Genomic DNA, 23377 nt, shown 5'->3' with positions numbered 1-23377 from the left:
TCTTAATCAGGAGGGGTGGACAGACTTGTAGAAATTATCTGTAATGCAACTTGACAGGTGCTGAATTCACCGGGGAGTTTATTCTTCCTGGCAGGGAAGGAAAGAGGAGGAAGGGAGGGGAAGTGAAAGGCAGCGTGTCCACAGAAAGTGACATCTGAAAAGGGTCACCTCTCGTAAAATCAAGTGTCACCTCTGAAAACGATTTCCTTTTGTTATCAACCCCTTTTAAAACACAGATGCCCAGCTTCTTAGTTCTCACCTTGGGCACTGGCAAAGCTTTCTCCAGCCCCCAGGAGCTGTATGAATAGGATTCAGTGTCATAAAGGAGGGCCCTGTTTGGGTGTGAGGTTGAGATCTGCGTGAGGTCACAGAGCTGGTGAGTGAGACAGGGACCGTGAGTCCAGGCTCCTGGATAGTGCTTGCCATCCTGGGCCACTAGAGGCTTAGTGTGGGCTCCATCAGTAACGGAGATTCTAACTGGATGGTGAGCGGAGGGACTCCGCCAAAGGGGAGGGTGAAGAAGAGGAGGGAGGATGCTTTCGAGTGAGTGTATCTAGAGAAGTGGGCCTGAGTCACAGCAAGGAGGGGGGGTGTAAGTTTCCAGGGATGGGAAGAGAGTGCGAGGGGCCTTGTGATTTCCATTTACTGAGTACCAGACCATGACTGAGGCTCTTGTATTCATCCCTTCATTTAAGACATCATCCCTAGAATGGGTTGCTTCTCTCCCGTTTTATAGAAGAGGAAGTTGCAGTTCAGTGAGGTTGAGCTAATACACGTCAGAGTTGGCGTTTGCACCCGTGTCTGATTCCAGCCCATGTGACCATCCAGCAGAGGCTGTGAGGCTTTCTTATGTCGAGTCCCCAGATAGTCCTTAACCTGTAGATCTCTGAGGCCTGTGTGTGCAAGAAGCCCACACGCTATGGACACAGCCAAGTGTCCCTATTTCTTACGCGGGTGGGAGTAGAGCAGAGCGTTGTGGTTGGATAACGGTACTAAGAAGGTCCCTGGAAAAGGAGCCTATGGGAGGAGACTAGGAAAAAGGAAAATATAATTGAGTGAAGAGAAAATGGGTACCCTGTGTGTAGGTCCTGAGGAGGTCCTGGAGAAGGTGCAGAGGCACGCTGGAAAAGTACTTTATTGGACAGAATATCTTATACTCTGAACTCTAGTCAGCCCTCATTCCCGTGGCAAGCAGTTCAAGGGCCTATTGGCCTGGCCTGGGCTGTGGGCACAAGGTTGAGGCTTGAGCCCCTTCTAGAGGCATTCCCTAGGGATGAAGACAAGTAAACACTGCAGTAAAGCCAGTTAACCCTCTTAGTTCAGAGGCAAGGACCAGGTGCCAAGGAAGGTAAAACCACCATTTTTCCCGAGGGCCACCAGCTTTAGCCAGAGGTAGAGTGTAAAATTCAGATACGTTGCTTGACTCAATGCAGTTTAGCAGATCTGGGCTTTCCGCCTAAATGTTGTTGATATGATAGCGAGAGAAAAACATCATGTGACAGCCGTCTGTGCTTGTCCCTGTTCCGCTCGCATGCTGGCTCATTAGAAACCAGTGTTGCCATGGCTGTGTTCCTGCGAGGCCCAACATCTCCATACTTTATATCCTAAATAAGCGCGTAAGAATACCCTCTGCAGCTTCTCTGCATAGAGCGCCCTCGATTAAGCTCGTTCAAGTGCCTAGGCTTACGTGCTGACTGCAGTACCTTTCTGCCTGAGAAACTCACCTGATAGATGTTTTGTAAGAGTCCCATAGCTTATCGGCACCTATTTTCATGTATTTGCTTATTGTTCATATGGATCCTTCCCCGAAAAGCTACTCAGAGCTATTAGAAGCAGATGAATTCTTTCTAAAGATCCTGCAACTTTCCTCTTTTAGTCCCAGTGACAATTTTTAAGTAACTTGGGTTGAATGTTACTCTTTGGATATTTTCGGATCTGCCCTAGAAAGCCATTGCTTGGCAGTCTCTGGGGCAGGGGTGGGAGACAGGCTCAGATAACTGGTATTATGATACCGGTTTTTGACTTGGGAAGATTTTTTTTCACCCTGTGCTGCTGCAGTCAGCATCCAATAGAGATGCCTTCTGGGCTCCTGAGCCAATGGCCTCTCTCCTCGCTGCAGCCTGGAGTCTGAGAGAGCTGATGGCTGTGCACAATTTTAGCAAATTGTCATGGGGCTGGGGGGAGGGGAGTGTTCTCCCCACAGGGACGGAGCCAGTGTCATTGAGCACATTGTGTGCCGGTACAAAGTTGATCTGTCTGAAGGAGACCGTGGTCAGCAGTGGGGAGGACCTTTGTCACCTCATTGCTCCTTCCTGCTCTGTCATTGTTGTTTGTGTGAAGTGGTAGCACTTAATGGTCAGACTGGGGGTGGGATTTGTGAGGTCAGAAAGCAGCATTTGTGTTCTGCTAGGGAAGCCAAGAGGTTTTTGGAGGAGTCTGAATGAAAAATTGGGGGAAAGAATTGATATTTGGCAAAAAAAAAAAAAAAAAAGTTTCTAAAAGATTAGGAGAGCAGTGTAATGCAGCAAATTCTATATATAAAACTGACAGCCAGCATTTGGGACATGTGTTATAGTTTGGGAAATTATTTAAGCACTAATCATATACATAATATCCATGTTCCCCTGTGGTAGACTTTGATGGAAGATTTACAATGGGAGTATTGAAATGGAACTTTGAAAACACTCCATAATATTGTACTTTAAAGTTTGTCATAACTAATGTTGCGTTATGTTTCCAGATATATAAGAACAGGGTTTTCCCCCTATATTTGTAGGCATGTGTAGGATCCATGGTACAGATATATCAACTGACTTTACCAACATATTTCACCCCTTTGATATTCTTTAGTTTTTTTTATAGTACTAAATAAATACTTGCCCCTTAAAAACCTACCATCCTCTCTATGTTTCTAACTTTATATTTTTCATTTCATATATTTTTCCATATAAAAACACCATATCGGTGCTATATTCGAATCACAGAGGCCAGGCCAGTGGAATCCACTGCTAATGCAAGAAACTGCTTGTCAAAATGGATAATGTGAAGCAAAATTTAAACTTGTTTGGTATTCAGGTTATTTCTTTTCGCTAGAAAAAAATCACTTGATCCTATAATACTGGTGTTGCTGAAGGGAAAATAAAAGAATGACAGATAAACTGAAATTTATAAGAGAATCTGTTTTTTCTCTTATACTTCGGAAATGCCACATGGGTTAGTCTTCAAAATTAGTTGCTTATATTGTGAAACACCTTTTTATTCTGCTTTGTTCAATGCACTAGGGACTGAAATGGATCTATAAAGAACTGATTAAACAACTCTTCCAAGAGATTTTTTTAAGGAAAAAAAATTATATGCATTTAACTTAAGTTTACCTCTTTTTCATTCTGAGGAAAGCTCTAGAAGTGTAATAGAGACAGTCACCCTGTAAACCACTTAATCATGGTATGAAGATGAATGGGGTATGATTTGTAAAACATTTTGTATTTCTCAATTCAAAGGCATGCGCCACAAATAGAGCACTAAACTTTATTATGTAAATGTTAGGGCTTTCAATTATTAGCCAAGATTGCAAAGTGTCTGATTCGGATGCCATCACACTTCACAAGTGTTTCTGCTACAAACAGTTTAGAAGCCTGACAGTTGCTGTACTGAAAAAAAAAAATAAATAAATAAAGCAATTGAAGAAAAGAATAGACACGTAGTGCTCTGGCATTTCCAATTTCATGATGCTATACGAAAGCAGCCAACACATGTTGGACTGCTTCATGATGCTGGCCCCTATGAAATGTCACTGGGCTTTCACAAGGTCATGGAGACTCGGGGCTGGCTCAGAGATGCTGGCCAGACACAGCTTTGGAGCCCAGAAGGCTGTGGAACGGGGGAGACAGTAGGTGCCAATTAAAAGCTTCAGGCACTTCCTAGATGGCTACACCCTACGGTCCTGCGGGATGGAGGAGGCCATGGGCATACGGAAAAAGTGAGACTATTTCTTCTCACAGCATCTCATAACAAGTAACTCTATATGATTCTTGTGGGCCCTCTCTGAGGAGGCTAGGATTTCTTCAGATGACTACCAGCGAAAACGGTGTGCTGCTATAACTCGTGCTGTCACAGTTGTGTGCATATCTGATCTGTCACAGACAAAAGCGGCTGGAGAGAGGAGTGGTATTTTTGTGACCAGAATGTGTGCATGTGTGTGATTTGTTGCCTTTTTCTCTTTTTCCACCTCCTCAGCAGCAGCTAACCCGACTCTCATGCATTACATAATACTTATCTAGCTGTGTAGAGTTTCAGTTATGCCATTTTCAGGATGATTAATGGGAGTTGTGCAATAAAAGCTCCCAAGTTCTCTGGGGAAAAAGTCATAGTATCCCGATGTTTGAGCTAAAGTGCGTGGATATGGCGTCAGCATTGAGTTTATTTTGGGTTGTTGTAAATGTCACTATTGGTTTTAATGTCCAAGAATCTTCATCATCAAATTTAGCCATCTTCTTTAAACTAGTGCTAGAACATCCATTGAGTAAGAGAGATGATTCTTTAAATAGGTAGAAAAGTCCAACCTAAAACCACTTGCGAAAGATCAGATCAAATGTTGATGAGAATATGTTTAATGCCCATGAAACTAATTTTCCATTTTTAATTATCCTTCCTCCACCAAAAATAAAAGGAATATTTTAATGTATGGAGTCAGAATGTGAGAAGACATCTGATTAAGCTGCCCATGAAGTCGTGTTTGATTTGAAGATGTAAAGATGATCTTAAAGATTTTCTTGCCTTTCCAAATGATAAAACTCTAAAATAAAATAAAGTAAGTACAAAGGTGCCATGATACTAAAAATAGGAAATTATTCAAGAGGAAAAAAAATCCCATTTACTTATCTGAGTTAAAGGGACAATATTTGAGAATAAAAAAAATGAATAGAAAAATTACTCTTAATATGTCAATACAATATAGTATACCATACTATTTAAATATAGTAATTATGTAGTATTGATTTATTAATAGAATTTATACTATACATATCTATGATATTGCACAGTATACTATTTGTAAACCAAAACAAAGCAAACAATGACATCAAATCAGTGAAATCTCCATGGAAACGTCCTAAGGAAAACCAGCATTTCCAGTGAAAGTTGCAAAAATTTTATGAGTGTAAGCTTGGACCCCTGTGATATTTTATATGTAAGTTTATTTAGATTTTTATTAGAATTGATGCAAGAATTGATTTAAAGCATAGTGGAACCATAAAAAACATTTTTGGAAATGCATGAAACTGTATTTCTGGACTGCCAATGCTTTTTGCATTATTTTTTTTTAATCTGCCTTTGGCAGATTTTTTTTCTGAGATACTTGTATCATCATAGCTGGGAAAAAAACAACCCAGTAAGAATTTTCCATAGAAAGCTACCAAATACCTTTGCCATATCTGACCGATGACTGTCTCCAGAATGTGCTACCAAAACTCTTGCACATCTCAGCTGTCCCCAAGAAAATATTTGTTTTGTTTTAACAATTGAAATAAATGGTTGCAGTTTGAACAGTCTTCCCAGAACACCAGCATTTCCAGTAAAGCTGAAAAAGACTTAGGAATATCAGCTCATACCCCTGCAATCTATTCATTGCCCTTTTATTTCCAGAATCTACACAAATATGACTCAGTAATTATAATCCTACAACATAGTTATCCTTTGGCACCTTAATAAGATATCCTGTCACATTCTGACCTCATACATGACAATGTTTCTTTTATTTTAGATGGAGGAAGTATAATTAAAAAATTTTTTTTTTCATTTTTAAAATAGAATTTTAAGTTTTTTTTTGTTTAAGTTCCACCAACTTCTAAGTAAGATATTTTCTTTTTTATTGTTAACAAGTTCTTAATATTAAAAATACCGTGTTTTTTCCACATCTCTAAGTGACCATCTTTCATTTCATTCCATTTTATGCCTATTCTATAATCTATGTAAATATATATATATCCTATCTAATAAAAGAGCAATATGCAAATTAACCACCACTCTGCTACACCCACAAGCCACGCCCACCAGACAATCAGGAGCGAGTATGCAAATTAACCCCAACCAAGCTGGCTGCGGCCACGGAGCGAGCAGGAGGGAAACTTGGGTTTCCCCAGTGATGGAGGAAGCCAAGCTTTCCACACACCCTGGCAGGCCCAGGCCTGCACTCCAGGCTACAAAGTTTCAATTATAGAAGATAAATAAAGCCCAACAGAAATGGCGGCAGCCAAGGAGCTAGAGAGAGCAGGAGGCTAGGGTTGCCCCCGGTGATGGAGGAAGCCAAGCTTTCTGCACACCCTGGCCTGTCTTGGCCTCCGCTTAAGGCTACAAAGTTTCAATTATAGAAGATACATAAATCCCAATAGAAATGGCTGCCGCCACAGAGGGAGCAGAAGGCTTGGCTCCACTCCAGGCTACAAAGTTTCAATTGTAGAAGATAAATAAATCCCAGATACCAGGGCCTCCACTTGGTTCGCCAGGGGGCGTGGCCAGCCTGCAAACCACCACAGGCCCCTCGCCCAGGCCACCCCATGCCCCAAGGGAACCCCCACCCTGATCCGGGACACCCTTCAGGGCAAACCAGCTAGCCCCCACCCGTGCGCCAAGCCTCTATCCTATCTAATAAAAGAGTAATATGCAGATTGACCATCACTCCAACACACAAGATGGCTGCCCCCATGTGGACACAAGATGGCCACCACAAGATGGCCAGCAGGGGAGGGCAGTTGGGAGGGACCAGGCCTGCAAGGGAGGGTAGTTGTGGGCGATCAGGCCAGCAGGGGAGGGCAGTTGGGAGGGACCAGGCCTGCAAGGGAGGGCAGTTGGGTGGGACCCAGGCCTGCAGGGGAGAGCAGTTAGGGGTGACCAGGCCTGCAGGGGAGGGCAGTTAGGGGCAAACAGGCTGGCAGGGGAGCAGTTAGGCATCAATCAGGCTGGCAGGGGAGTGGTTAGGGGGTGACCAGACTGGCAGGCAGGCGAGCAGTTGGGAGCCATCAGTCCTGGATTGTGAGAGGGATGTCCGACTGCCCGTTTAGGTCCGATCCCGCGGGCAGTCGGACATCCCTTGGGGGACCCAGATTGGAGAGGGTGCAGGCTGGGCTGCGGAACACCCCCCTCCCCCGTGCACGGATTTCGTGCACCGGGCCTCTAATATATATATATACACATAATTTTTAGATATATACTCTACATATAAGCTTGGATATAATTATTTAAAATATAGTTTATTAAACCATAATGTTTAAGAATTAACAAAGCACTTATTTTTAAGCTCAAACAATCTAAACATACATCTTCCCTTGTTATAATCACAAGCTTTGTGCCAATTTCAAAGACTAATGAAAAAAAATCCTTAAATTCACAGTGGGGCAGTTTGTAACTTCAAAAATTGGGGACTTGATCAATTGATCTCTCAAATGACCATTATTCACCATATACAGGCTTTTAAGACTACGGGGTGGGGGGAATGTTGATTTTTTTGGACTGGTTATTTTTTATTTATAGATGTAGAAAAATTATTAGAGAAAAATGGACTCAGCCGGGATCAATATTATTGAACTTCCTCCATTCCCTTAAAATATATAGTTCATGTATTACAGCGATGCCTTTGGAATCTGGGTTGAGTTAAGCTATAAAAAGCCTCCTTGAATGGAGTCTAAGGTACTGATGGCACAGGCTCTTTAATGTGGCCTGCTAGTCAGCTAGATAGCTCACTGAAAATCACATTCCAGTGCAATCAACAAAAACAAACCACAGAAACCTAACACCATAAGAAACGTATTAAAATGGCATTTTTTCCTTAGTGTGGCAAGTACAGAACAATGATTAAGGGCCAAGCTTATATTATATTACTGATGGTTGTCATGCACTGTCCTTGTATTGTCTACTTGTATTATTATTATTATTATTATTATTATTATTATTATTTAGCACTTTGAACAGATAATGGTGCTAAATGAAGCAACTGCTGCTTGTGATTAGCTGGAGACTTAGGGAAAGAGAGACAAATAATAGTTATTGATATCCTGTTATACCAGGAGCCATGTATGAGCTTGGCCTACTATCTTGCTCAACCTTCAGACATCACCAATGAGGTGAATGGTATTGTTATTATTCTGTTGAAAAGGTCTGGCCGCTCAGAGAATTTAAGTAACTTCCACAGGTCACACAGCAAGTAAGTTACAAAGCTGATATTTGAACCAACCTGTATTTGATAAAATGTACAATTAAGTGGCACTCGTTGGAACTGCATGTAGCATTCAAACTGAAAAAAAAACAACAACATCTTGATATTTATATTTTGCATTAATCCTAACAGCGCAATTTAATGTCTTGAGGCTAAGTCTCTGAATGATGTAGAGTAGTATCTCCCGTACAGATCTGCATAAGTAAGCGCTAGGTGCTGATGGAATTTCTGCTCTTAGATTTTTAGAACATTATCACTGTACCAGAGGCCCGATGCACAAAGATTCGTGCAAGAATGGGCCTTCCTTCCCCTGGTTGCTGGCACCGCCTTCCCACCTTCCCACGCTGCCCAGAGGCCCGGAGCGGGGCAATGACGCAGGCATTTCGCATCGCCCCCAGCCCCTAGGCGCCTGCATATGCAAATTAGCCCACCATCTTTGTTGGGTTAATTTGCATACTCACTCCTGATTGGCTGGTAGGCGTCGTGAAGGTACAGTCAATTTGCATCTTACTCTTTTATTAGTGTAGATAGATTTTTAGGATGTCATTCTTAACACAAATCTTTCTTCACCAGTGAAACTTGCAAACCTGTCACCTTAGGTCCTTTTGTCATGGCAAGCTTTCTTGTGCGATCAAATTATAGGTCTGAATAAATGTACCATTCGGTTAGTGCAACTCAAAATCAAAGTTTGGTATGAGATTTAGTCCCCCCCCCCCCATTATCTTTGTCTCCAGAATAGAGTTAGAATAATTCATCTTCAATTATTTTGTAAGACATGTCCCTTCATTCGTTCTGCAAATGACTCTTGAGGTGTGGGTGCTGGGAACACAGACAGATGAACCTGGAGAGGTACCAGTGTCGTATTTACCTAAATTCTCCATGGAAGGTATGCTACTTGTGGTTTTCCCTGGGGTGTTAGGCAATACAATAGAAAAGGATGTTTATTCTAAGGTATTCTTTACTTTTTTATTTGTCCAACTGCAATTATTCAGCAGCACAGTCAGCATTAAACAAGTTCTGAACTTCCTAAGAAGCTAAGTTTATCTAATATTAATTGCAGAGGCTACTGTGTTATTTTTTCCACACACGTCAATGAAAAATTCATGTAGCTTTATAGAGTTGTGTTTTGCCATGTTTTATGCTCTCTCAGAATAACCTGGGCCCCCAGACCTCCTGCCACAAGCTCTCTGCAGATGAGGCTTTGTAGTCTGTATACTTTCCCCAAGCATGGCTTTTTGAAAGTGTGGCTCAGATGCAGTCAGATCAAGTTGGGCACAGAAGCATAGCCTTCCTGAGCAGAGGTAGCAAACACAGAGAGAAAACCCAAGGGCTGAGCTTCAGAGTTTTGCGATGCGCAACATAGGATGTATGGTGGAGAAATTGGGTTTCTCTCCTTCATTATTTCAGCCTGGGCTGTGTTCACAGGTAGGAGGCCGGGTGGTTTGTGTTAAAGGAGGCACTTGAGTGAAGTCCTTCGTAAGACCGCTGTGAGCCTCGGCAAGGCCTGGTTCCCGGCTCAGGGCTACCTGTGTACTGTTTATGGAACTATGGAAACCGAGCTGAGTGCATTGACAACAACTGAATCCACAGGGTGGATATACCCCTGCTTGTCTGCCCTTAACAAAGTCCAATCTTAGTGAGAGTGATGATGTGGAGACTGAGAACTAGAATTGTTCTTAGGGCCAGGTTGTTCTTTGTATGGAAAAAGCAGGTTTTCTCTACGAGACTCCAACTGAATGACCCTGAAATCAGACTATCCATCGTCCTTGAGCTTATATCTGTTGGCCAGTCATTCCCTGTGACTCTCAGTGCTGGTTTTGTAAAAGGTGTTTTGTATCCAGATGCTTTTAAGCTAATAACATGCTCATGACCTCAATAGATATCAAGCATGATAATTTCATATGGAACAAGTTATAGATATCTAAATCTTACTTTATTTGTGAACATATCAATAACCATAATAAGTACCTTCATGTCAAAAGGCTGTTTTTCATTTGTTTGATATAAAATTTAAAATGTGATGGAGGGGATGGTAATAGCAGCTTCAGACCTTTACCTTGCTCAGAGAGGGGCATGCAGTGAGTGTCAAGGATGAGACTATACATTAGCTGCTTTAATCTTCATAATAAAACTCTGGTGAAGGTTAGGTAGCAATTTTGAAATGGATAAAAAGCCTGAGGCGTATGGAAGTTAGTGTTTTTAGCTGATGAGTGAGAGCTAGGCCTCTACCCCAGGTCTTCAGACCTGTACGGTCCTTGTTATCAACTACTGTCCTCTGCTGAGGCCTGATCGCAAGTATGGTTAGTAATGCTTTGTTACGTAGAGCTTGTTAAAGTAATAGGCAGTGTCCTAAGATATTCACTTAGCATAGAAACTTATTCCTAAACACCTTCATCCAAACAAGCTGGGAATCGATCATTCAAATTAGAATTGACAGCTTTTATCACAAACATAAGCATCAGTTTTGTGTCAATTTACAGTAAAAGGTCAAATTATGGGAAATAGATTTTCCTTAGGAAGTTCAAATAAAGCTCAAGAAGGTGGTTGGTGCCTTCAATTAAATCTTTCTTTTACCCTCAAAACAGTCCTAATTAGAATTATTGATAAAAGAAGTTATCAACGTAGCAATTGATGAGATCTGCTACTATCAGTATGACTTGACAATACATTGAAATAATATGGGTACACTCCCTCATACAGCATTGCATATGACAGAATTTAATAGATATATTTTTTATAAAAAGAGTCATCAAAAGGATGGTATATTCACATTTCTTATTTTAATAGTACCTTATTTTGTTTCTCCATTTTACATTATAAAATTTTTTGGTGAGTAAATGTGTTTATTTCTGGTTGATTTATGGTGCTTGGGCATTGGAGAAAATGTAAAGGCTATATTTTTCCCCCATGTTTCATTGTACTTACTAAGTTCTGTATATAGTGGTCACATATGAGAATTTTCTTCTCTTTATCTCTAAATATCTTAGTACATGGCCTTTTAAATCTTAGTAGTAATTTAAATTTTATTTGTTATGAAATACTTGTAAAGGCATTTTACTGAGAATATAGTGTGCCTTGAGTCCTCTCAGTTCATTTCCTTAGGACTCAGTGCAAGTAAAAATAGATAGTAAAACTTCATGATTCTTTGGGGTTCATTAAAGTTAACCAGAAGATATTATGCAAGGAGCCTAATATTCTTTATTTGATATTCTGTATTTTCATATGATCTTGGCAATGTGTAGATTTTTCAACTGGGATCTTGATACAATAGAGCTAATATTAAAATTAAAAAAAAAAACTTCTTTAAGCATTTGGGTGAATTCATTACTTACTCTAAACGTATTATAAAATGATGTGGGCAATACATTGTGTGCATGGTAGATTCAAGTGATAGGTTTGCATTATTATTATTTTTTAAGATTTGCTTATTTTATTCGTTTTTCTTAAGATAGTTTCTGCTTTTGTTTTTTAGGGTCGTTGCTCCAGGGAGAACTGCAAATATCTGCACCCACCCCCACACTTAAAAACACAGTTGGAGATAAATGGGCGCAATAACTTGATTCAGCAGAAGAACATGGCCATGTTGGCCCAGCAAATGCAACTAGCCAATGCCATGATGCCCGGTGCCCCATTACAACCCGTGGTGAGCGTATTTTCAGTCCTCATTTATTACGTTTGTAACTCCACGTGCTCAGTTTTAGTGTTAAAGTGATGGTTGCACTAGTTCAAGGAGCACAGGTAACAGGATCAGTTGCCTAGTACTTCCTAACACAGTTATCAGTCAAACCCTGAAATTGTTTTCACACTGTGACGTTACTTATCTTCTGTGTAAATCATGGGGAAATTTGTGTTATAGCATGTTTTTCCCCTAACATTTTCTCCAAACTAAGTTCTGTGACTTTCAAATGTAAAGTGTTTTGTTTGTTTTTTTAAAAGGGTTATTTATCAATCTCATCAATCTAGTCAATGTGCATTTTCAGGCTACTTTAATGGTAATAATAATCTTAAAACTTGGCATATGTCATCTCTAATTTTGAGAAAAAAAATTTCCTTGCTTTCCTCCTTGAAGAGACTCTATATAGTTCTCTCTCCTCTCTCTCTCTCTCTCTTTAAATCCTCACCTGAGGATATTTTCCCCATTACTTTTCAGAGAGAGTGAGAGGGAGGGAGGGAGGAAGAGAGAGAAACATCTATGTGAGAGAGACACATGGACTGGTTGCCTCCTGTAGTGCCCCGATGGGGGGTGGGGTGGGGGAGGGGGACTGGGCAGGGAATGAACCTGCAACCCAGGTATCTGCCCTTGGACCTAGAATCGAACCTGTAAGCCCTTAGGTGCTCAGGGTGATGCTCCATCCACTGAGAAACACTGGTCATGGCTAGTTCTCTTTCTTAAAAAAGAAGCCTTTGTTATTCTTCTAAACATAAATTGAAATTATTTTGTGGTTACAGTGCTGAAAGAATTCTGACAGTGGTGAATCAATATGGACTTGGAAGTCTCATAAAAGTAGAAATTATCAGGAGAGGCAGAAACTCCAAGGACTTTTAAGAAAAGATGTAAATATTAGAAACTGTAGGTGGTCATGGGGATTTAATGTTTACTGAGCAACATATGGGGATAACACTTGAGTCTGAGCACATATATTTATTTATTTACTTATTTGGATTTTTGGAGGGTATATATGGTAAATGATTTCAATAACCTTTACTCAAACACTTGTTCATAGAAATGTAAGAGATTAATGTCATAATTATAGGTTGCAAAAGGTGTTCTGATATTCATTGTGATATGGTAATTCTGTGTTTAAATGTATGTTGAAATTTGCAATGATAAGATTGTATCTGTCAGTAATTTATGTCACTAACTTATATGTAGTATTTTGGGGTCATGGGAATGTGAAGATCCGCATTTTTCTGATACGCTAACTGTAGCAGTGTGCTAACTAATTTTTTTCCTAATACATTTTAACACCTGAACTCAATGTAACTATTATTCTCTCTTAGAACTTAATGCACCAATCATTCCAAAAAAGAGGGGGGGATTGCATTTCGAGGTGGGAGGGATCTCCATATCACATCGGCAGTGATACCAATTATCAATTCTATACAGTTGAGGTGAGATAATATTGTAATTCTGTGTCTGTTTTAATCTGATATATATATATATATATATATATTTTTTTTTTTTTTTTCATTATTTGGGGATGCAGTAAAATATGATATCTTAAATTTATTTTTGTGGTATCTGCTAATTTCACATGTTAGTTTTGGGATAGCATAAACTCGTTCATTTGGTTTAAAAACAGTTTTTTTCTCTCTAGCATAAAATATTGGATAGGACTTCTCTGTTACACGTAGCCCTCACATAGGTAGCTTCAAAGATCCGATAAATCCTTGTGGCAGCTACTACTTTTCTTGATATAAGATCTCTCTTGATGTGAGGTACTTTGTTCCACTGAAACATTTAAAGCGTATCTACCCGCTCAGTGGCCGAGCGCGCCTCTGAGAGCCGCAGTGAGGTTCCCGGACTGCAAAGAACAGCACTGGTCCTGGAGGTTCGTCCTTGAGTTATACTCAAGGTCGTTCCCAGGGTCAGCACATCGTAATCCTGGCGCAAACTATAAGCAACACTTATGCCCATGGCTTTGAAATACTAGTAACCAATATGCATTGTTTAGGAAATCACTAACGCACAGGTTTCTGGAACCATTAGAAAAATCACCACATTTTCTGGTGTTTTTGTTGGGAAATTCTCAGCTTAGACAAAGCATTAATTTTCTTTTCTTTTTTAAAATACTTTTATTTTCATTTGTTATTTTCCATCACCATTCATCCCCTCTATGCCCTCTTCCTCCATTCACCGCCCCCCCCCCCAGATGTGAGCACATTGTATGTTAATTTTCCCTGGTTCCTGGATTTGAAAGTGGAATAACCCTTTTGCTAGAGGCATTGTGAGATCAGTCTAGAAATAATATACTCTATGCAGAGTGACGTTTATGTAATAAGTACAGCAGTCATTTTAACTATTCAATTTTAAAGCATTTGCTAATAGGAATGGCTTTTAATGGCTACAGAGAAGGCTTTAATCCGGGAAATTTGCTTCAAAATCTCACCGGAGACTTTTTGATCCCTGTAGCCAGCCATGTTTTAATGAAGATGATAACATGGAGATTCAGAAATAAGTGAGATGGTCCTAACCAGCTGCCTACTGGAACTTTAATGCTGGGCCCACGAATAGGGAGGCTAACCGGTTGGAACCGGCAGGTGGCAAATATGGACAAACCACTCCAAGAGGCTGGCCAGCCGAGAGTGTCTGAGGGGATGGCATAAACGTGGATCCAGCCCAGGTGGTGGGATCTCCAAGGAGATAATGCTGCGAGCAGGTCCACCCCATCAGGAGCATCAGCAGTGTCTGAGCAGCCAAGGGGCTTGCAGTCACACAGGGGAAGCCTCTTAGTTTTCTAATCGAAGGGCAACCAGTTTGGCCCCCAAACTGTGGCTGGGGGAACACGGATTGGGCAAGGGCTTAGCAAGGTCCAATCAGATTCAGAAGTATCTGGTGTTGTGCCTGGCACGTCACAGAGATCAAACGATTGCTTGGGTAAGTGAAAGAGTGAACGAGGGAAGGAGCTTTCCAAACACAAGAAATAGAGGCAGAGGTTCATGGGGGTTGACCTTCCCCGGCGTCCAGAGGAATTGCAACCAGGTCCCAGTGCCCCAGCCCAGTCTCTGCTGCACCAAATGGGGGCTACTTTGTAGCAGACCCTGTAAGAGGCAGCCAGGGGCTGTATGAGGGCCCTTTGGGGACCAGGAAATGGCTGCATGTCACTCCGTTTGGGTTCTCGTTTTCTCATAAATCTTGAGAGACCTGGTGTATAAATGTAAGGTCTTTGGAACCTGACACTGGGCTGACTTGGGGAGTGCAGGGATTTATAGGAGAGTTTCTTGTGTTTATGTACTTTATTAAATTGTAGAGAAAGGCACCCAGCCAAGAATCAGAAAGAGGACTTGACATTTTGGGGGCAAATGCAATTCTATGCGTGCAGTTACTGAACTCAGTACTTTTGGTGTCCTAAATCCTCACCACCATCCTATTAAGTAGGTAGTATTATCCCAGATTTGCAGATGAAGCCTCAGAGGTTCGGAGAGATTAATTATTATGACTGGCCCTGCTGCTGACTAGCTCTGTAACTGGAAGATAAATGGAAGGCCTATAGTATCTAATTACCCAAATTTGGGTTTATTTCCTAAGTGCCACTTTAATTTTTAAATTTAATTTAATTTTTTTTTTTTTTTTTTTTTTTTTACTTTGCCATGCACAATCTGATGCAAAGGCAATCTAATGAGCAGTGATTAAACAACCTAACCGAATGTAGATGGCACCTTGTGGTTTACAACTTGGAGGCCTCTGATACAGTTCTTTGGTTCCTTCCTGAAAGATAGCTTTCAGGCTCTCGTCACTGCCCTCGGAGAGCTAGCAGAGGCCTCAGGCGCCTTGCCCTGTGCTCCCAAGGTTAGGCTTGGCCATCCATAAGGTCCCATAACAGCTGCCTTGAAGGCACACACTCCTAGCCCTATTGAGGTCCCCGACTCACGTGGAAATCCCGTGAATTTCGTGCTTTGGAAGCAGTGTAGCGACAGAGGACTTCAGAGTTCCTGCATTTAGCTCAGGTCTCGGGAGCTTCTCTGCTGCTTCTGTCACCTCGTCTCTGTTCTCGCCTCAGGTTCCAAGCGGTTGTTGTCAGTTTGATGCTGAAAGCTTTGATGTCATCATTTGTCACACTTCCAGGAACACCTGGGATTCTTCAATTGTATTTTAGGACTTCCCTTTCCAGTTTATCCAACTGGTGGTTGAGATAAGGCCACTTCATCCCCAAGTGTTTCTGGTAAAATGTTTCCAAGTCCCTGAATCATCTTTCATCCATCTGCCCTTCTTTTTTTTTTTAAATCCTCACCCGAGGATATGTTTTTATTGTTTATTTGGAGAGAGAGAGAGGAAGGGGGAGAGAGAGAGAGAGAGAGAGAAACACCGATGTGAGAGCTAAACATCCCTTGGTTGCCACCTGAACCTGCCCAGACCAAGGATACAACCCGAAACCTTGATATGTGCCCTGACCAGGAATCAAACCCGCAGTCTTTTTGGTGTATGGGATGATGCTCCCATCAACTGTGTCACCTGGCCAGGGCATCTGCCCTTCTCAGTCAAGGAGCCTGCACTTCCTTAAGCAGCTTGAAAATGGGCCCCAAATCTTAGGGCATATTTGTTGCTATGTTTCTACTTGGAGAACTAGAAGTGAGTCTTCTCTATTTAAATGTTGAGAAAAAAATGGATTGAAAGAGAAAGTGAAATTAAGGATAAAGCCCAGTCAGCAAGTCAGTCTAGAAACAGATTTTAAAATAGGATTGCTTTGATTGTAGTTGTATGCTACCTTCTTAGAAAAAAGGCATTGTAAGGTGATATTTGTTGATAACTCCCATCAGCTTTTGGATCTACGTTCGTATTCAACATAATTTTTTACAAAGGCTGTTTATAGATTTTATACAGGGTTGTACAAGAATCTGGTTTCATACACCTCGATTATGCTGTTAATTTTTTAAAAATGCTTTATGGTTTACTGCTTGCAAGTTTGACCTTCACAGATACACACAGACACACATAAAATCTAGACAGATCTGACTTAAAATTCGTGTTCTGTAAATGCCAGCATATACCAATTATGTATTATTTATTGTAAGTACTCCCTCCATTTTATTAAAACTTGCCAACATTGTCTGAAAAACAAACACTGTCTCACATAGCATTTTAAAATAAATTAGGGCTCATCTGATATTTGCAACATTGCAGCATGGGAAAATGATAACTTAGAAAAATTCAGTATTAAAAATTGCAAAACCAAAAGAAAAGAAATTAAACTTTTCTAAGGAGCATATTAGAGAAATGGATAACATTAAATCTCTTTTTTAATGTTTAAATCTCTATTTCTAGAAAACATTTAATGCATTTACTCATTTCTTTGACAGAGAAAAACAGCACATCCATTGATATACTTGTTAAGTGAATGTCTATCAGGGACCTATGTAGAGGCCAGCTGCAGGATCCATACAAAATGAACAGAACACAGGGCACAAGGCTGCCCTCTGAGAGCCTGCGGTCCAGTTCCAGTAGAAGAGATAGATGGTCAGGGACACACACGTGGTGATTAATGCTGGACCTGGGTGATGAGGATCATGGAGAGCAGAGGGCAGGAAACGCCTGTTTAGAATTGGAGGTGTGGGTGGATCTGGGACAACTTCAAGAGGAAGAGCCCTAATTATTGAAGCACAATTAGGAATTAGATAGGTGGGCTGGGCAGGAGCATCCTTCAATGTGCAGGGAAAACCAGGTTCAGAAGAAGAGAGTCAGAAGGGAACACGAGTCCTTAGTGACCTCATATGGAATCAGAAAATGGAACCTATTTCTGTTTTTAAATAGTAGTAGAAGGCCCTTTAGTGTCTGGAATTGAAATCATCCACGAGCATTTAAAAAACACTGCTGCCTTCCTATGTCTCCCAGAGAGTCCGATGAGGGGGCGGGGCAGGGCATGCTGGATAGAAAGCTCTCTAGGTCAGTGGTCGGCAAACTGCGGCTCTTTGGCCCCTTGAGTGTGGCTCTTCCACAAAATACCACGTGCAGGCGCGCACGTACAGTGCGATTGAAACTTCGTGGCCCATGCGCAAAAGTCGGTTTTCGGCTCTCAAACGAAATTTCAATTGTTGTACTGTTGATATTTGGCTCTGTTGACTAATGAGTTTGCTGACCACTGCTCTAGGTCATTCTGATGGGCGGCCTGCGCAGAGAACCCCTATTTTCAGAACCCCCTGGAATCAGACACACTTGTGTCCATATCCTAGGTCTTTTGGGGCCCATAATCTCCAAGAGACTTCTTTATCTGCAAAATGGGACTAATCATACCCACCTGCCAAGGCTGTCATTCATCCACGCACTCATTCATTCATTCACCCACTCGGGCACTTATTCAGTGTATGTTGAGTGCCTACCGTGTGCCCGGCATTGCTCTATGTTTTGAGAATTTAGTAGTGCATTAAACAGGTATCCCCCCCCCCCACCACCAACCCCATCTTAAAACAAAAGCCGTGGAGTTTTGTTTGTGTTTGCACTGAAGTTTACACTCTATTGTTATGAGGATTAAATGCAGGAACATAGGTAAAGCATCAAGCACATGCCTGGCACACAGTAAGGAGAGGGAATTATGCTAATAACCATGTTTGCACACATTTAACAATGGTCATAATGTGAAATTAAATAACACTTTCATTTATAGTAAAGCCTGAGTACCTTAATGGAATCAGAATGGCTCTTTTAAAACAAACAAATGATTAGCCCATGCAAGCATTAGTAAGCCTGCCATTAGTTTTTCTCTGTTCAGGGTGTCCACAGACAAAAGACAATAATAAGCCAACCTTCCTGATGCCTTCCCGGAGGCAAGGTATCTGTAAATCATTGTTACAAGGATGCAGTTAGTATCAAATGCACCGATTATGTAGTTATACATTATCCTGTGGATACTTCAGAGAAAATAGGATGCTGCTCAATACTACCATTGCATTAATATCCATCCTTGCGATTCCACTGAACCCTGCCAGGGCAAGTTTTGGATGGAGAATCAGCCGTGTAGCAGTTCAAGTTCTTTACTAATCAGATTAGGGCACTGCTGGGTCCAGCAGTGACCTACCTCCAGCAAGGTGCTCTTTGAAAAAGGATGTAACAGATTTACAAAAAAAAAAAAAAAAAAAACCTCAAAAGAAATGAAGAAATGTTGTACTTTTTTTGTTGTTTTTAAAGCAGCTTTTGGAATCAGATTTCAAAGCGTAGAGCTATTATTATTGATTGCCTGACTGTTTAGCAAATAGCACCACTTATCTGGAGAGGGAGCAATTTGCGATCATGCTTGTTGAAGAGTTGATGGTTCAGGTTTTTAAAAGCTGCTGCAGATTTTACGTGGGGAGAGTACCCTAAAATTCACCAGACTTGAATTTGTTCTGCTGGATTAAATGCAGAAATCAATTCACATGACAACTCTATAGAAACAGTCCAGTGGGAAAATTGTTGCCATATTTTTATGTAATAAAAGAGTTCCTTTCCCTTTAATATGCAACTTCTGTATTCTAGGCATTGTAGATTTTATGTTTATTTTATTCAATGAGCTTTAAGAAAGCTGAATTTTATTGGCCACTGGTCTTATTTTCTTACAATACGAATGCTTTTTTTCCCTCCAAATGAGTTTGTAAATTTGACCTCTGCTTCTAAATAATGATAGTAGCTTGTGTACAGTGACATGAGCATCCAATAACTTTCTGAAGCATGCCTTAAAAAATGCACTGTCTGGAAATACATGTTCATTCGTAGCAACAGAATACAAAGAGGAATGCTATTACCTGGCGTCTGTTCTCCACATTCTAAACTAGTCTTTTAGTCTTTAGTGCTAATTTTTAAATCATTATTAAATATCTAACAGGAAAAATAGGTGACTGGCGTGGCTGAAATTTTACATATTGTATCTGCGAGTATGTGGCAGTGTGCGTTTTACCTGAGTATCTCGGAGTAGAAATCCAAGTTCAACATGTATTCGCTGTGCAGGTCAACCCTTGCCCTGCTGCTGCCTTGGCTGCCAGTAGACAGTGGAGCAGCATAGAATCAGCTGCTGTTCAATATCCGTTGGTGGGCAGAGACTGCCCTGGGCCCCAGCTCCTGGCAGGTTATGGATTGTTAATATCTGGAATGCTGGGTAGTTTCCTGTTGTCAGCACGCAGCGTAGCTGCTTTGGGCAGGGATGGGCCTGCGGATGGGAGGTGTTACTTTAGGCCACTTCCTCAGGCAAGAGCCATCGATCTGGCAGGGCAGCTAACCATGGCATTTAAGCCAACACATTCGGAGGCATCATCATTCTAACTTGAACATCTCAGAGGAATCCATGGTGCATCGTTTCTTCTGCCAAGGGAATCACATTATGTATTAAATATTCTACTTTTCACCGTTGTCTCACTAAGATTGCGCGCGCTAGCTGCATGCACAGAAGATTTTGTCTTAAAGCAATGTGTGAGGTCAAGAGAAGAGTGCATCCCGAGGACAGGGATTTTCAACCTCAGCTCTGCTGACGTTTGGGATTGGATAAACCTTTGTTGGAAGGGGCTGCCCATGTGTTATGGGACACTTAGCAGAACCCTTGGACTCTACCCATTAGATGCCATAGCACCCTCCAGCTGTGGCGACCAGAAATGTCTTTAGACATTGCTAGATGTCCCTGTGAGGCAAAATCACCCATAGTTGAGAACTGTCCTAGGAACAAGGGAATACTTGAGACAGAGCCGGGCTAGATAAAGGAAATGTTGTATTTTTTAACACGTTTCTCTTTTGAACTATAAGAATTACTTTTGTAATATGCATCTTAATGGCATTACAAATTTGTTCCAAATTTCTCTTGAACACTGTATAAACTCAGTATCATCTTTCAGAGGGAAGAATAGCAACAGTGTAATGTCCCTTTATTCTACAAAAAATTTCTCTGAATCTATTCCATACCACAGGGTAAAAGAAGTGAATTGTTAAAAATTACCGTCAAGAATAGGCTCCATTTTGTCCATCCGTTTTTGTGTTTTGGAGACAAACATTACTATTAAACAAAGCGTTAAACTTTAAGAATCGAAACTCCATTGAATTAGGAAGTTGAAAATGTATCATCAATCACATGGGAAAGTGGGTGCTAGGTTATGCTTTTAAAATTGGAAAAAAAAATTGCTCAAGTAGATTTCAGGTAAATTGCTTAATTCTATCAAGAACAGATATATTTCCTGATATGCACATTTTTATACCAACAAATAGAAACCATTCTCATGTATCCATGAAAGCATTTCTGGCAGAAAGTCAATCTTGTCGCATTTTCGTTAGTGTCGCCCTAAGTGTTCCCTTGAAGAATCTAGCATTTAGTTAGAAGTGTTCTGTTGCAGCTTTCCCATTTTCCAATGGTTCTCCCCTAGGAAGGTGAATTCCCTGTTAAATATCTCACAAGAGCGTGATAGACTGGTGAAGTTTATAATCCCCCCAGAAAAACCTGCAACTAGTGAATATGCCAAACACTTTATCTTGTGTGCCCACAGGAATGGTGTCATCATCACCTTTCCGTGACCACATGAGGTTCATTCACAGTTTACATTGACTGTGGAACTTAGCTATCCACTGAGAGTTCTGCTTTATTTATTCCAGATAATAGGACACTTGCAACCTATTAACAGTTGTAAACAGATTCTTCAAGAACATCTGACATAATAATTATGAAATATATTTCTTAGATATGCGTCTAGGGTTCAATCAAGATAAAGATGGGAAGTAGATAACCAAAGGAAGTTTCCCTATTGAGTTCTTGATCTATTGTTCATAAAGAAATTGCAAGTATTATAGACCCCAGGCTTTAAGATTCCAGTGGAAAATGTAGCGGCAGGTTACCTCTTGTATTTTAGAAAAACTTTGGTTTGATCAATGCTTATTTAAGAATCATCCTTATCCTGAATAAGAGTAAATAAACACAGAATTAAATGGAGGGAAAGGTAGGAAGAGAGAAAGGGAAGAATAGATTGGGGATAGATAGATGGATGGATGGAGGTTGGGGGGGAGGTGGATGGATGGATAGATGGATGGAAACATATATATAATGTAGGATATCAACTTTCAACTAAGACCTTCATATTAAATTTTTCTTCTTACTTTATTTTTCAGCCAATGTTTTCAGTTGCACCCAGCTTAGCCACCAATGCATCAGCAGCCTTTAATCCCTACCTGGGACCTGTCTCCCCAAGCCTGGTTCCAGCAGAGATCTTGCCGACTGCACCAATGTTGGTTACAGGGAACCCTGGGGTCCCTGTCCCTGCAGCTGCTGCAGCTGCTGCACAGAAATTAATGCGGACAGACAGACTTGAGGTAGGAATGATGAGCTGGTTTCTTTATGTACTCTATTCTAATTTGCAAAGTGTGCTATTTCTTTCTTTCTTTCATTGTCATAAAAGTTAAAAAACGTCAAAGCAGAGGTTTTGGTTTACTGCTTGGATCATTTTACTAGAATATGGGCATACTATATGTGATGAATGTAATATTCATGAAAGCCACAACATCCATGTGTAAGATTAATGGGTAAGAACTTGGATGCTGGGGTCAGACTGCCTGTTACTTCATTGTGCCTCAGTTTCCTCTTTTTTGAAATGGAGGTAATAATGGCACTTTCCTCAAAGAGCTGGAAGAAAGAATGCCTGGCACCCAGCAAATGTTTCTTAAATATTTATCGCTGTTGTTATTAAGAACAAATTTGATCAATCCCCTGATACTTGTTCTCATAAAGATGTTATTTAGTTACTATCTATAAAGCATTTTAAAGTTTATTATTGCAGATGGCCTCATAAGCTTCAGTATATTTTGGTTGGAATAGCAAGGCAGCTTTGTTGATGAAGTGCACTCTCATAAACATTTTTAATTGGAAATTGTGTGATGATCTGAGTCTCAGAGTCAAGGATGATCAGATGTATGTGCTTTGCTATTGCTACATGAAAAAGAAATTAAAGATATAAATCTTACGTTGAAGTAGTTGTTCAGAGTTTCAGCATGGCTGTAAATCGATAGATTTGGTGAACTCTATAGAGAGAGGAAAAAATGGCCACATTACTGTCCATTGAAGCTCTAAAACCTGGCTTTGGTGTCCAACTAAAAAACAAAATGATCTTTTCCTCTTGTCCCTGGTTCGGATGAGGCAATACTGAGTGAAGAGAAGTTTTGCATGTATTAATTATAGAGAAAGCAGCAAAATAAGGCTTTTGTGTGAATATAATTGACACTAATAATTTATAAGTTTAGCAAGAATTTATTTAATAAGCACCAAGTTCTTGTTTATTAAGTTTCATTGTATGCTTTGCAAAGGATCTCAGATTTCAGAAGTCATAACTGTACCATCATTTTGATGATAATAATAATAGTTAATACTTATTGAATATTTGTTATCTACCAAATACAGAGTCAACCGCTCACAAGCATCACACATTTAATATTCAAAACAAGCTTACGAGGAAGATACTACTATTTTTTAAAGATACATTTTTATTGATTTCAGAGAGGAAGGGAGAGAGAGATAG

General features: G+C 40.6%; 1 protein-coding gene across 15 annotated transcripts in view; it reads left to right on the top strand.

Moving 5' to 3' along the window:
- Window positions 1-23377, top strand: part of MBNL1 (muscleblind like splicing regulator 1) — a 174683-nt gene that overhangs the window by 122750 nt on the left and 28556 nt on the right. For 14 of the 15 annotated variants that reach the window (XM_080657169.1, XM_080657176.1, XM_080657166.1 and 11 more), the window contains 2 exons: window positions 11682-11852; window positions 21978-22178. In XM_080657169.1, coding sequence (XP_080513295.1) covers window positions 11682-11852; window positions 21978-22178 — 372 coding nt within the window. Of the gene's footprint in view, window positions 1-11681; window positions 11853-13210; window positions 13322-21977; window positions 22179-23377 lie in introns of all 15 variants that reach the window. The other variant, XM_080657168.1, reaches the window with a different exon arrangement.

Source organism: Plecotus auritus (genome assembly GCF_963455305.1).
Source record: "Plecotus auritus genome assembly, chromosome: 2".
Lineage (NCBI taxonomy): Eukaryota > Metazoa > Chordata > Mammalia > Chiroptera > Vespertilionidae > Plecotus > Plecotus auritus.
The sequence above is the reverse complement of the archived record's forward strand: the minus strand, read 5'-3'. Positions and strand labels throughout refer to the sequence as shown.